This window comes from Schistocerca serialis, chromosome 3 (genome assembly GCF_023864345.2).
Source record: "Schistocerca serialis cubense isolate TAMUIC-IGC-003099 chromosome 3, iqSchSeri2.2, whole genome shotgun sequence".
In the NCBI taxonomy this organism is placed as follows: Eukaryota; Metazoa; Arthropoda; class Insecta; order Orthoptera; family Acrididae; genus Schistocerca; species Schistocerca serialis.
In genome coordinates, this window is record NC_064640.1 from 394,382,708 (window position 1) to 394,396,723 (window position 14,016).

The window sequence follows — 14,016 nt, forward strand, 5'->3', positions numbered from 1 at the left end:
AATCGAAAGAGAGAAGGTCTGGGGACCATGAAGGCCAAGAAAAGTGCCCATATCTACTGATCCATCTTGCAGGAAATGTTAGGTTTGGATAATGTGTCACCTGACGACTGGAATGTGCAGGAGCCCCGTCATGCTGGAGGAACATACGCATTCTTGTAGCCAAATGAACCTCTTCCAGTGACGCTGGAAGCTCATTTTCAAGGAAGTGTAGACAACTGGGTCCTGTAAGGACCAACATACGAAACGAAAATGCATTGAACCCAGCTATCTGTATGTCCAATAAAAATTGGACGCATGTTATATGTCATTATTTCAACAATTTGTCTACACTACCGTCTCCTAGAATATTTACTATTCCTCCTGCAACATCCTGTATAATTATTTGGGTCTCCACGGGTCATCGAAAGTTTTCAGTGCTAGACGTACGACATCGACCTTCGCGGGAATACAGTGTGGACGCAAGCTAGTGGAACATTGACCGGGGGGTACCGCGAATGGGGTATGCGACAAAAATGGAAATTCGCGTCTGACGAGGAGCGTGTGTAGATAGGTGCTGCAGAGACGTTGACTGCTGTCTCATCATAGTGTCCACCATCGGAGGTTCGAATCCTCCCTCCGGCATGGGTGTGTGTGTTGTCCATAGCGTAAGTTAGTTTAAATTAGATTAAGTAATGTGTAAGCTTAGGGACCGATGACTTAAGCAGCTTGGTCTCATAGGTTCTTACCACAAATTTACAAAATTTTAATACCAAAATACTGCATCTCGGTTCTTACAATAGTGCAATAGATGCACACTAGTTAGATGTAACTGAAGAGAGTCTCCAACTCCGACTGAGGTTAAGGGCGAATCCCAAGCGCATGGCCACTAACAACTGGGAGCGGAATGTCATACAAACCTTGTTCAAGGACCATGACAGGACCGGATCTTCGACCCCTGCCCTCTTTGCCTTCGCCTACCTGGTGCTGAAAGTCTTCTCAAACATTTAAAAAAAAAAAAAAAAAAAAAAAAAAAATAGTCCAGTGATCAGAACGTCTGCCTAGAAAGCAGGAGGTCTGGGTTCGAAGCCCAGTCGATCACAAATTTTCATCTGCCGTCGTTGCTGTATTTCAACGCGCTGTGACAGTGTGGTCGTCGGTCCTTCGATATTTAAGATGCAATTGTTTTTTGAGGCAATTGTCTTGCCATTAATGTAACAGGACTTCAACGGCATCCAACCCTTAGTCATACCTTTGTGCCAGCGTTAACCCATGACATATACATGCGAATTAGATTGTAGTTCATATTTAGTCAAATAACGAATGATCAGTATACAAGTATGCAGGCCGGGGTGACCGAGCGGTTCCAGGCGCTACAGTCTGGAACCGCGGGACCGCTACGGTCGCAGGTACAAATCCTGTCTCGGGCATGGATGTGTCTGGTGTCCTTAGGTTAGTTAGGTTTAAGAAGTTCTAAGTTCTAGCGGACTGATAACCTCAGAAGTTAAGTCCCATAGCGCTCAGAGCCATTTGAACCATTTCTGAAGTATACGAGTATTTACGCACAGTACAAGCAGGATTGCAGCAAACTGATCACTTAACCAGCGCAACATGGAGTACCTGTGTAATGAGTCATTCCAGTTGCATAGCTAAGGGTAAGATTTGTTAAGCATTTCATTGCAGAATTAATGTAATACCCGCACGATAATCTCTGCAGTCATACTGTATTAGAAGCATGCGATTGGAGTACTATGTTCGTTGAATCGGATTACTCAAGCTGAGGCCAAATAAAGACAAGCGATGACGCCACAAAACTATCTTTACTTAAGTAGGTAGTCAGCGCTAAATTATGTGCGCCACCATTAACATTACTGTAAGCAGTTTGACAGCATAACCCCACCACAACTACTGACAACCTGAACCATTATCATCACGCAGTTGTGACTCTCAGTGATTACAGGTTACTGATGTTTGTCAAGAATAGCGGAAAGCGCCTCTGAAGTTCCATTTGCATTACGACTAGGAGGGAGAGAATGCTAAATAACAGTAATAGGTCACCCAGCGAAGAGAAGAGTCCACGTATTGTCTCAAGTTCTTGCAGTTTGATATAATGCTGTTCCCGATAGTTTCACACTAACGGGTTCTTTTGGCTATCGAAATACTCATATGGGAATCATAAAAGTGGAATTGCTAGAACGCTCAACTACCTTAATAACACCTCATTCTGGATTGAATACGACTCGGAAAGCGACGTTAATTTGACGTTTTCATCCATCTCCTGACGTCTCACTGAATGAAGTCGGAAGTGCACGCACAGTTGTGTTGCCTGCCGCAAGGATTCTGTGAAGTGTTGTGGCAGCTGGCAGTCATTGCTGAACACACACATGAGCAAATATCCTCACTGCTCTAGCGGAACTCGTCTTTGTTGCATTCTTTCCATACCGTAATTAGCACAATAACATAAGGCTTGTTCTGCTGAAGAACTTGATGCCCACAAGTCCTTAAATAAGAATCTCCTAGCGGGAGTAATAAATACATGAAAGGAAACAGACTGTTGGACAAAAGAATGGACAGCTCCCTGATTTTGGCGTTTCCGATAGCGCCTACGATAAGAATCTGGTGTCGTATTATGCTTCAGAACTCTAAACTGTTTATTTTTTTACTTCATACTAAAACAAAAGTTGTGATATGAGAAGAGGAAATGACTTATATGCTTCTCAGGAACTTTAGTTTTTTGTGTTTATTTTCTCACTTCATATTAAAACAAGGGCGTTAATATGAGAAGAGGAAATGAATTATACGCTTCCAAGACATAATATTTCCTTGTGTGCTATTACTGCATACATGAAAGCCCTGCAGTTAATTTTTGTATGTTGGATAAATTTTGATATCACCTCACATTCCTTTGTGAGAAGGTTCCTATTGTCTTGGGATTCAAATAGAGTAGACGTTTCATCACTGGTTAATATTCTGATGACTAATGACATGATACCCGTTGCAATTGCTCCATGGCACCTGTGAGTAGAGTCTCACGTTGGTTACTATATGAACACGCAGGCAGTGATATCCGCTCACTGCAGTCAGAGCCAAGGGGATTTCTTTCTGTTTAGGGCGAAGTGTCTGCTGCAGTGTCCACGCTCAGCCAACATAAACAAATCGCGGCGGCATTGGGCACTGCTAATCGCTGCACTTTTCGCGAGCCTCGACAACAAGAGCGCACTGTCTCTGCTAACGATACTATGGAGTTAATACATCTCACTTAACGTAATACGCAGGACGTGGGATGGGTAAAAATTCAGTTTGTAGCTTCCCATCGCATTAAAATACTTTACAGTCATATTTGATGCAATATTTATTGTTGGTTGTCTCTCTAATGTTAATAGTACTGATTCACATCGTGCGTTAACACGAAAACACACACAGTCATTGATTCCAGTGAGGGTGACAACTACTGTGTGTTGAACAACACATGCACCAGTCAGTTCTTCAGTTGGCGTCGAGTGGATGAGATTTTTCAATTACCTTGCACTGCAAGAATTGTAACAAGGGGACTGAAAGTAAATGGACTTGATGTATGCTAAAGAGCTGCGACAAAGCAAAGCTTGACCGATTATCAGATAATTGTCCACAGGGGCTTTGTGGACGAGTATACTTTCAGTAACCAACCCACCCACGATTATTACGTAAGATTTCTCGAGGACGTAGGGGAATTGATTTCATTAAGTCGTCGACAGTGTAGCGTGATGGTTTACTTCCCACCATACGTTTTCTATATTCGTCCAAAGGTCGTTTGCATTTGTAGGGACACATGGCAATGACCTTGTTACCTCTGCCCACATATTCTCTATCTGGTTGATGTTCGGTGATCGTGGAACAAACGGCAACAGCTTTATCCTCTCTTGGCCCTGAAACCAATCTCGCACTGCTCTACTATGATGGATGGGTATCCGCTCCTGTAAAGACATTTTTATGTCGTTAGTTCATATATTTATATTTAAATAACGTATCTGTAATAAGTACATTGGATTATTATTTTCCACAGTGTTTAAGAATTCATTCCCTGTCATAGATAAGTGATCTGGATTCAACAGTCCGATTAAGAATGTGCTTCACCCAGTCCATCATATGATGAGAGTCGTAGTCGGATAGCCACATTAAGACTGACTGGCTGAATCCGATTAGGACGATCTTGTGTCGAAATGAAATTACAGAAATCGGATAATTTGAACGTCTGTATTGCAACAATGCTACGCACATAAATTCCTATGATGGAGTAACAGCTAGCAACTGTCTAAGAAAAAGTGAGAAATATGTCTACTAGCAGCAATGTAACGTGATTATAACCCATATTTATGTGATGGAAATACTGAATCGAACAATACACATCTATTTCAGTGGAGGGAAGATACACCATATCGGATTTACTGATGACATAATGACAATAATAATAATAATAATAATAATAATAATAATAATAATAATAATAATAATAATAATAAAAATCCCGTGTGGCCGATAGGGGAAACCCTCCCCCATATGGGTGGTACTGAGGAAATCAAATACTTGTGGTGCACCAAATACTAACACAGTCCTGAACGGCTACTCAATCCGTTGAACCCAAAATCCAGACACATCCGAGTGAAAATCACCGCTACTCTGGTCACCGTCTGTTAGCTCAATGAGCTTGGCTGAAAATATTTGCTTCCAAAGGCTTCAACACCCTCTGGTCCTGTCCGGTCCTGGTATCACCCAGGCCAAACCAATGAAACACAAGAAAACATGAACTATGCAAGCAAAGCTAACTTTACCCCAGGTGGTACACAACTTGGCCACCGATAGGAGGCAGTTGGATTTTCGCACTCTGGGCAGTCCAGGTTAGCACGGCAGAGAATATCGAAGATCTCTGGCAAATTTCCCTACAAGCAGAAAACATTCATTCGAAAACTAAACATCGATACATTGATCCAAACAAGAAACCTAAATAATCTCACAAAAGAAATCGTCCGCCAAAAAATTCTCATCCTTGCTCTTCAAGAACCACGATTAATTGGCAATTAAAACTTTCATTACGGAAACCACGGCATCTTCAAAATACAACAAAAGGTAGCGAAACTCGCACCAATCTTCGGCACTGCATTTCTCGAACACAGATCTATCAACAACTCTGTCGAAGAAATCACACCCATCAACAATCGAGTAATGACTATGCTCATTCAGAGCCCCTATAAAAAATATACACTCATAAATGCACATGCCCCCACCAACATCGAAAATAAGGAAAGCACCGAAAATGTCGAAAAATTGTGGAACACACTCGAAAATACTATGAGCAAAATTCACCGAGATGACGTGAAAATACTAATGGGAGACTTCAACTCTCTATTTGGGACAGAAAAAACCTGTAGAAAAATCATTGGTACAAATTCAACACACCGAAACGCTTACACCAACGGCACACGTCTGACTGACATTTGCAAACAATTCAACCACAAAAGAATGTCTTCACACTTTAGGAAGTAGCCTGTTCCCAAGAAACATGGTTGGCTACCAGGAGCAAGCTACTTTCGTTCGCCTTTCGAGACACGCTGAAAGCCAGATTTTTAATTCTTTTGTAGCAGAGCTACAAGCAGGCAGATACAAACGCAATAAGGGAATCTTAAGACAGCGCGCCTTGCTACTTTCAGTAACCCTTAGTGTCAGAGTGAAAACCTTACGGTGCTGCCAAATTCATAATGACGACATTTTTTGTTGTTGTGAATACATAATTATATCAATGAAATGCCACTTTTCATAATAATTGCGGATGATACAGGAAATGAAGTAAATACGGATCTTTTCGAAGTGAAAAGTCGGTAATGTCCTACTAATTCGTATTAAAATAGTCTCAATCGTCTTACAGATACTTAATGCTTTATTAAGATAGTCTGCCGTCGTGATGTTTCTGTAGTAAGCTGAATTTAATTTGTATTAGTACAGTGAATATTTTAATTGAATTTTCCATTAGTTTACTAAACGCAACAGTAATCATCAAAGAGAAATTAATCAGCAAAAGAATTTTCTTTCACGATATCTAAAACGATCTGACAATGCTAAAGTTGTTTACAAATTCTACGCCAGTAGACACCTACTGGTTCCAACGATATCATTATACCAGAGTAGTTTTAAGAGTATTTTCGTCTAGAAATGATCGATCAAGAGCGGGAAAGGTAAATCTTTACGAATATATGACGAGAGGGACAAGTGCTTGAGAGAGGACTTCTCTATCATGACAAGTGCCTGAGAGACGACTTTAATTACAATCTCCTGGATAGTTTTGTTTCTCAAATCAAGAAGTGCGTTATCATGCAGTAGCACATGTGATGTAGTTGTGTTGCTCAATTTTCTTACGCTGAGACCGAAAGGTGTCTCAGTTGATGGCAACAATTTCCAGCTGTGTTGCATACTGCCCTTGGGGCAGAATTCGTAGCCCAAAACACACGTTAATGTTTAACGTCCCGTCGACAACGAGGCCATTAGAGACGGAGCGCAAGCCCGGCTTACGGAAGGATTGGGAAGGAAAGAGGCCGTGCCCTTTCGAAGGAACCATCTCGGCATTTGCCTGAAACGATTTAGGGAAACCACGGAAAACCTAAATCAGGATGGTTGGAGACGGGATTGAACCGTCGTCCTCCCGATAAAATATTATGTTCACACTACTCTTTGCTCGAGTTTATGTCTTTTGGAGGGGCTCAGCCTTTCATTTCTTCTTAGGAAGTTAACGATAAAGGCATCATAACACGTCACCAGTAACAGTACAGATACGAATGCTCAATGAGCGACCTGATGACGTTCAATAATAGTCACTCCGTTGATTTTTGTTGTTTCGAATTAGAGCATGCAGTACTCCTACACCTGACTTCTGAACTTCGCCTGTTGAATGCAAATGTCGCATGATGGTAAAATGGTAATCTATCACATATATATGTAGTCGAGACTTCCTTAATGTGGAAAATCATTCATGCCAGAACAATCTTTGTTGAAACAAGAATATCTTTTTCTGGCGTATTTTTCCCAAAAGCACTCGCTCCATACACAATTCAAATCTTCCTAGCTGCCTCCTCTGCATTCACCCCTCTGTTATACCAAAAGTTAACGTTGTGTTGCAGATGTTACACCTATTTCCACTTGCGACTCAATTTTACAATGCTTAACTGTAGAGTTCATGATTTTCAAGTATGCAAAATCCAATGCTTAACTGCAAGATGATAACTAGAACTTCAAATTCGAAAATGACAGTTGTTACACACACTGACAGCGTCGCGCCGCGTTCACCTGGGCGGCGCCGGATTTCAGGCGGCGGGTGGCGTCTGGCCGGTGGCCGGTAGCCGCTTCAGCGCGAGGAAACGCTCGAGCGTAAGCTGTTGCGACGCAGCCACGAGCTGTCCTGCGGAATTGTTTCTGGAATACTTGTTATTGCTGGTGGGTAGAATGTTAAGCGAATTATCTTCGATGTTCAGACTCATAACTTTAGACCGACTGTGGTAAAAAAAAAAAAAAAAAAAAAAAAAAAAAAAAAAAAAAAAAAAAAAAAATAATTTACAGTTGGACGCGAACATGGTGACTATAAGCTTAGAACGCACGACGCTTGCCACTAGACCACGGGCTCACGTAGTCCGACAACGTCTCTGAAGTAGACAACACTTCCTCCTAACACTTCCACATCTTACAGTGTTGCCAGATTGTGCATATGGCCGGACTTAGAGTTGTCAGGGGCGGTCAGTTTTATTGGCCACCTTAAGTGAATGACTCGGACTTAGTCTCTGTGGCGGTCGGCCGGCGGTCAGTTTTATTGTCTAAGACTGTACGTAACACAAACTTATCAGTTATGGAGTGCAAGATCCCATAATCAAGACACCTAATTTAGCACCTACTAGAAACATTTACTTCCTATCACATCTAAAGCTGTGAATATTTTACTGAGACCATGTATCCAGAAAGACTAATAGTGCAGATCTTGCTCAACCCACATGCTTAGACTCCACAGGGTCTCCAGACGACATACGTATTTCAACTGCTACAGCATCTAAGAGGTATCGTATTGATTAACTTAAATTATGCATTTACTTTCATTCTTTGGAAAATGTGTTCAGTCTATGGCCATTTATTTTAATTTTATCATTTATGCCATTTTCAAGCACACTGAAGTTCCCTCAAAAAAGAACTTCAGTTCATTCACATGCCTAAAAATTGTGTAGGCGCTGAAATTACAACACAGAATGAAATACACAGTCACAATTGAAACATAGTTTTTTTCAATAGATTTATAAATGCTATGGACTAATTCCTAAAATATTTAATTTTATTCTGGTGCTAATATTAATTTTAAATTCAAATGGGAGGGGAACGGTGCAGTATTCAACAAAGACAATGGAATATGCAAAAATATTTGTGAAAGTAAATTTTTTAGCAGCAAGTTGAAATTTGTATGAAATATTATGTATTTATTATTTATTATCTTTATAAATACAAACATTATTTGTGTACTTTGCAAAACAAAATTACTCTACATACTTTGAAACTTCAGATTTTTCTAGATTTCATGATCCACTAAACGGCTATAACTTGGATACTGCAGTAGGTCAGTGGACATTTACACAGCTAACACATTCATGACCATAAAAACAGCATGCTTATCATTACAGTTAATATCAAATACACACATCAAAAAAAGTTTTGGCATCACCTCAGTTCCGAGCGTTCCGGAACCTGTACAGAAAATTGGTGCTGAGAGTAACAGAAACATCATTTCCACCCTTTTTTTATTGCCCATGAAAACGACACATTGCATGTTGTATCACCATGCAGCGAGACCTTCAGAGGTGCTGGTCCAGATTGCTGCACACACTGGTACCTCTCATACCCAGTAGCACATCCTCTTGGGTTTATGCGTGCCTGTATTTATTGTGGCATATTATCCACAAGTTCATAAAGGCGCTGTTGGTCCAGACTGTCTCACTCCTCAACAGCAATTTGGCGTAGATATCTCAGAGTGGTTGGTGGGTCACATCATCCATAAACAGCCCTTCTCAATCATTCCCAGGCAAGTTTGATAGAGTTCATGTCTGGAGAACATGCCGGTCATTCTAGGTGAACAATGTCGTTATCCTGAAGGAAGTCATTCTCCAGATGTGCACTATGAGGGTGCGAATTGTCGTCCATGAAGACTAATACCTCGCCAAGATGCTGCCGATATGGTTACACTATCGGTCGCAGGATGGCATTCACGTATCATACAGCTGTCACAGCAGCTTCCATGACCACCAGTGGCATACACCAGCCCCACATAATGCCACCCCAAAACAGCAGGGAACTTCCACCTTGCTGCCTTCGCTCGACAGTGTGTCTAAGGCATTTAGCCTGACGAGGTTGCCTCCAAACACATCTTTGTTGATTGTCTGGTGGAAGGCATATGAGACACTCATCAGTCAAGAGAACATGATGCCAATCTTGAGCGGTCCATTCAGCATATTGTCGAGCCCATCTGTACTGCGCTGCATGGTGTCGTGGTTGCGAAGATGGACCTCGTCTTCGACATCAGCAGTGAAGTTGTGCATCATGCAGCCTATTGCACACAGTTTGAGTCTTAACAAGACGTCCCGTGGCTGCACGAAAAGCATTATTCAATGTGATGGCATAGCTGTCGGGGTTCCTCCGAGCCCCAATCCATGGGTAGTGGTTAACCGCTGCAGTAGTAGCCCTTGGGTGGCCTGAGCAGGCATGTCATCGACAGATCCTGTCTCTCTGTACCTCCTCCATGACAGAACAACATCACTTTGGTTCACTCTGAGATGCCTGGACACTTCCCTTGCTGAGAGCCCTTCCTGGCACAAAGTAACAATGCGGACGCTATTGAACCACGGTATTGACCATCTAGGCATAGTTGAACTACAGACAACACAAGTCGTGTACCTCTTTCCTGATGGAATCACGAACTGATCAGCTGACAGACTCCCTCTGTCTAATAGGTGCTGCTCATGCATGGCTGTTTACATCTTTGGGTGGGTTTAGTGACATCTCTGACCAGTCAAAGGGACTGTGTCTGTGATACAATATCCACAGACAAGGTCTATCTTCAGGAGTTCTGGGAACAGGGAGATGCAAAACTATGTTTGATGTGTGTAGATGTGCTACTACTACAAAATTGCACCAATAAAGTATGATGCAACACTATAAATTACAGATAACTACTGCCACCTTACCTCCCTTTTTAGTAGTTCTTGTCATGCTGACAACGGGTACAATAGCTTTTAAAGGTCCTTTCTTCTGTTCTTGCTGTGGTGGAGCCCTTACAGGCCTCAGTTTCTGGGTTACAGTAACAGCAGAGTTGCCTAACACAGGAACTACTGGCAAGAGAGGTGAAATTTTTGCTTCACTACACAGAGCAGATGTTCTGAGTAAATCTTTTCGTAGGACAGGTGTTGAATGTGTAATAGGATTCAGTCCAGCTGATGAATCAAGGGAGGCATTACTGTCGCTGAACACCTGGAGAAAATATCGGCAAGAAAACAAACATATCACTTTCAGAATTCCATGAAAACTGCATACAAGCAGCAAATGATTTCTTATTTTACTGAATTAAATACCCAAATTACATCTTTAACAAAATGAAAAGACTGCAACAATTGTTGAACCAAAAACATTTTATTTCTTTCAACCGGTTTCAGAATGATAGAAAACTATCTTCCATTCCAGAATACCCCTATAACAAAGTAAACACATGTCAATGTGTTCCACTTCCTCTATGATTTCTGGGTGTTTCGTGTTTCTGTTAAGAGGTTTTCTACTGGATTTTTTTCTTCATTTTGGTGACTTCGTAGGTTCCCTGTTTTATAGGGTGGGACACTAAGCTTTTATTCAACAGATGACATACGGCGGAACAAAACCTTAGTTCATCTACACTTTAGGTGAGTAATGTCCACTTATTTTCCTGTTACATTTTAATTTTGGAATTAGAACTTATTGTAACATATTGTTTCCATAGTTCCACTGTATCCAGAAGATGGAATTTTTATCATTTTAAAACCCGCTGTAAACAATAAAATATCAGTTCAACAACTGTTGCATTCTATTCATTTTGTGAAAAAGAACATGAACAGTTGCGGTTGTCCTACAAAAAGAACTCTCCGCATTTTTAAGGAAAATTAACCACAACCTCAAAAACCTAAGAAACTGAAATTCAGTTATTCATGTAATTTTTTTTTTATGTTAGTAACCCACAAATAAACATTTTTGTAAATGTAACGTTGTGATGAAAACAATGAACAAAAACACCATATACTCACAATTTTCTCAGATTTGTAAGTAAGATGCTGCAATTACACAAGTCAATATGAGCGAAATGTTATTTGAGATAGACAACAGGGAAGACAATCTTTTCTGTTCAGGGTTAATGTAAAGTGAAGGACCATAAAAGCAGAAAGAAGGCGACAAATTAATGAATTTAATGGTCAGCAGTTGGCAAATATTTTTGTTTGTCACTATAAATGTTCCCCAACTCGTTTTCTAGTTGTTCTTTGTTGAAAAATGGGTAAGTTGTGACAAGGTCCTTCAGTTTGACAGTTAGGAAAATTGATTTACAATTTCCAAACTGCTTCTCATCAAGCAACTCTATAAACTGAATATTCTAGAGACCTCCAAAACATATTTCCATTTGCACTATCATGTCATCTACAACCTCATAATATCTCAAGAGACTGGAAGGCACACTCAACAACACTTATTTAACAGTGAAATTTCTCGTTACAGCTTTCAATAGACGAGGTCACAGTTCTTTCTGATCTCATATCCTTTAACAAACTGATAGTATTCTTGATTTCAGTGTTACATGTATTATTATCACATGCAATTTTGTGTTGAAAAGCGTAGAGAAAGAAAAATATTTCTTTTTGAAGGCAAAGTAGGAAAAGGACTTGAGTTTTATTAAGAATGCTAAGCAAGTCAGAAGCACCGCTGAATGACCCTGCATCCCAGTCTTTGTCACCTGTGGTTACTACACCAAATTTAGTTCAACTTACAAGTCACGCAATTAATAGATCTAAACTGTATTAATACAAATGTACACTGTTTTCAATACATTGTTTTATTCTAACTCTCATTGTATATGTTCTTTGAATTTTTGGGTAAGCTAAACCTCAAACACCTCTGAAGAGCTTCATCACTGGTTATTTGTTTCTCTACATTGAGAAATCATGAATGGGGAGTGCTAGTAGAGAATAATAAACTATTTAGGAATAAAGGAGACAACTTGCCGAAATGCAGAAGCGCTGCGTCGTACATAGCTTTGCTTTGCTAGCTTTCAGAATGAAACCCCTTTCTCTAGCTTGTAGGAGAAACAAGTTGAAATACACACACACACACACACACACACACACACACACACACACACACACACACACACACACACGCACACACGCGCCTCCTTACACTGCCAACTCTTTTCTCACCTACGGTCTAGATCGTGAAGGCTTTGTGGTTGCCTACCCCTGGTCTACGGTGAGTGTACTGGGGTGAGGTGGGGGTGCAGGGTGGGGTGGGGTGAGGGATGCAGAGAGGCGAAAGGCAAGGAGGAAATGGGGCGAAAGCCCCTAGCGGCACATGAGAGAGAGAGAGAGAGAGAGAGAGAGAGAGAGAGAGAGAGAGAGAGAGAGAGAGAGAGGAGCCATCTGTGGGCTAGTTAGGAGTGCAGGTGGCAGACGGCTGGGCACGTGATTTCAAAGAATAGGGCATGAGATGACAGCACAACTAGCTGATAAGTGTTCGGCATGAGTACTTGAACAGGGGGTGGGGGACAGAAAATTACCTTAGATTTAGGTCAGGAAGATTACGGAAGTGAAGACTGTGCTGTAAGGATAGCTCCCATCAACACAGCTCAGAAAAGCTGGTGGTGGGAAGGATCCAGATGGCACATGTTGTGAAGCAGCCATTGAAATCTTGCATGTTGTACTCTGCTGCATGTAGTACCACTGGGTTGTCAACCTTGTTTTTGGCAACAGTTTGGTGGTGGCCATTCATTCTGTTTGATAGCTGGTTGGTTTCATACCAATGTGAAACACTGTGCGCTGGTTGCCGCATAGTTGGTATGTAACATGGCTGCATTCACAGGTGGCCCGACCTCTGATGGGGTAGGATAAGCCTGTGATGCGACTGGAGTACAAAGTGCTGGGTGGATAGGGTGCATCTTGCATCTGTGCTTTCCATGTGGCAGGGGATTGGGGGTGGGAATGGAATTAGGATGGACTAGGATGTTGTGGAGGTTGGGTGGGCAGCGAAACATCACTTTGGGAGGGGATGGTAGTATGTTGGGTAGGATGTCCTTCATTTCAGGGCATGATGATAGATAATTAAAGCACTAACGAAGGACAAGGTTAAGTCATTCTACTCCCTGGTGGTATTGGGTGACAAGGGTGGCACTTCTTTGTGATTGGTTCTTGTGATGGATGTGAGGATCAGATGTTTGTGAGGACATGGCATGGAAGATATGTTTGTGTATTAGGTCTGGGGGCGGGGGTGTATTGCCTGCCTGCGTAGGCCTTTTTGAGGCTTTCAGCATACTGGGTGAGGAGTTCTCATCAATGCAGATGCGTCTGCCACAGGTAGGCAGGCTGTATGGCAGGAATATTTTCGTGCGGAAGATACTGTTGATGACTGGTGGGTTTGATGTGGACTGAGGTGTGGATGGAGCCATCTGAGAGGAGAAGATCAACATCTAGGAAGGTGGCACAATGGGTGGAGGAGGCCCAGGTGAAGTGGATGACAGAGAAGGTGTTGAGATTGTGGATGAATAAGGATAAAAGTGTCCTGGTCTTGGGTCCAGAGTATAAAGATGACATCAATAAACCTGAACCAGATCAGGGGTTTGGGATTCTGGGAAGGTAGGAATGTTTCCTCTACAGGCGGACCATGAAGAGACTGGCATAGCAGGGTGCCATGTTGGTGCCCATGGGTGTGCCACAAATCTGTTTGTATATCTTCCCTTAAAAGGTGAAGTAGTTACGGGTTAGG

The 14,016-nt window shown here is 41.7% G+C and overlaps 1 protein-coding gene across 1 annotated transcript in view; it reads right to left on the bottom strand.

The window, feature by feature from the left end:
* LOC126470248 (uncharacterized) overlaps nucleotides 1–14,016 on the bottom strand; it is a 213,733-nt gene that overhangs the window by 91,009 nt on the left and 108,708 nt on the right. Inside the window, exon 8 of the mRNA XM_050097959.1 lies at nucleotides 10,215–10,497. Within this exon, the coding sequence (XP_049953916.1) occupies nucleotides 10,215–10,497 (283 nt within the window). The remainder of the gene's footprint in view (nucleotides 1–10,214; nucleotides 10,498–14,016) is intronic.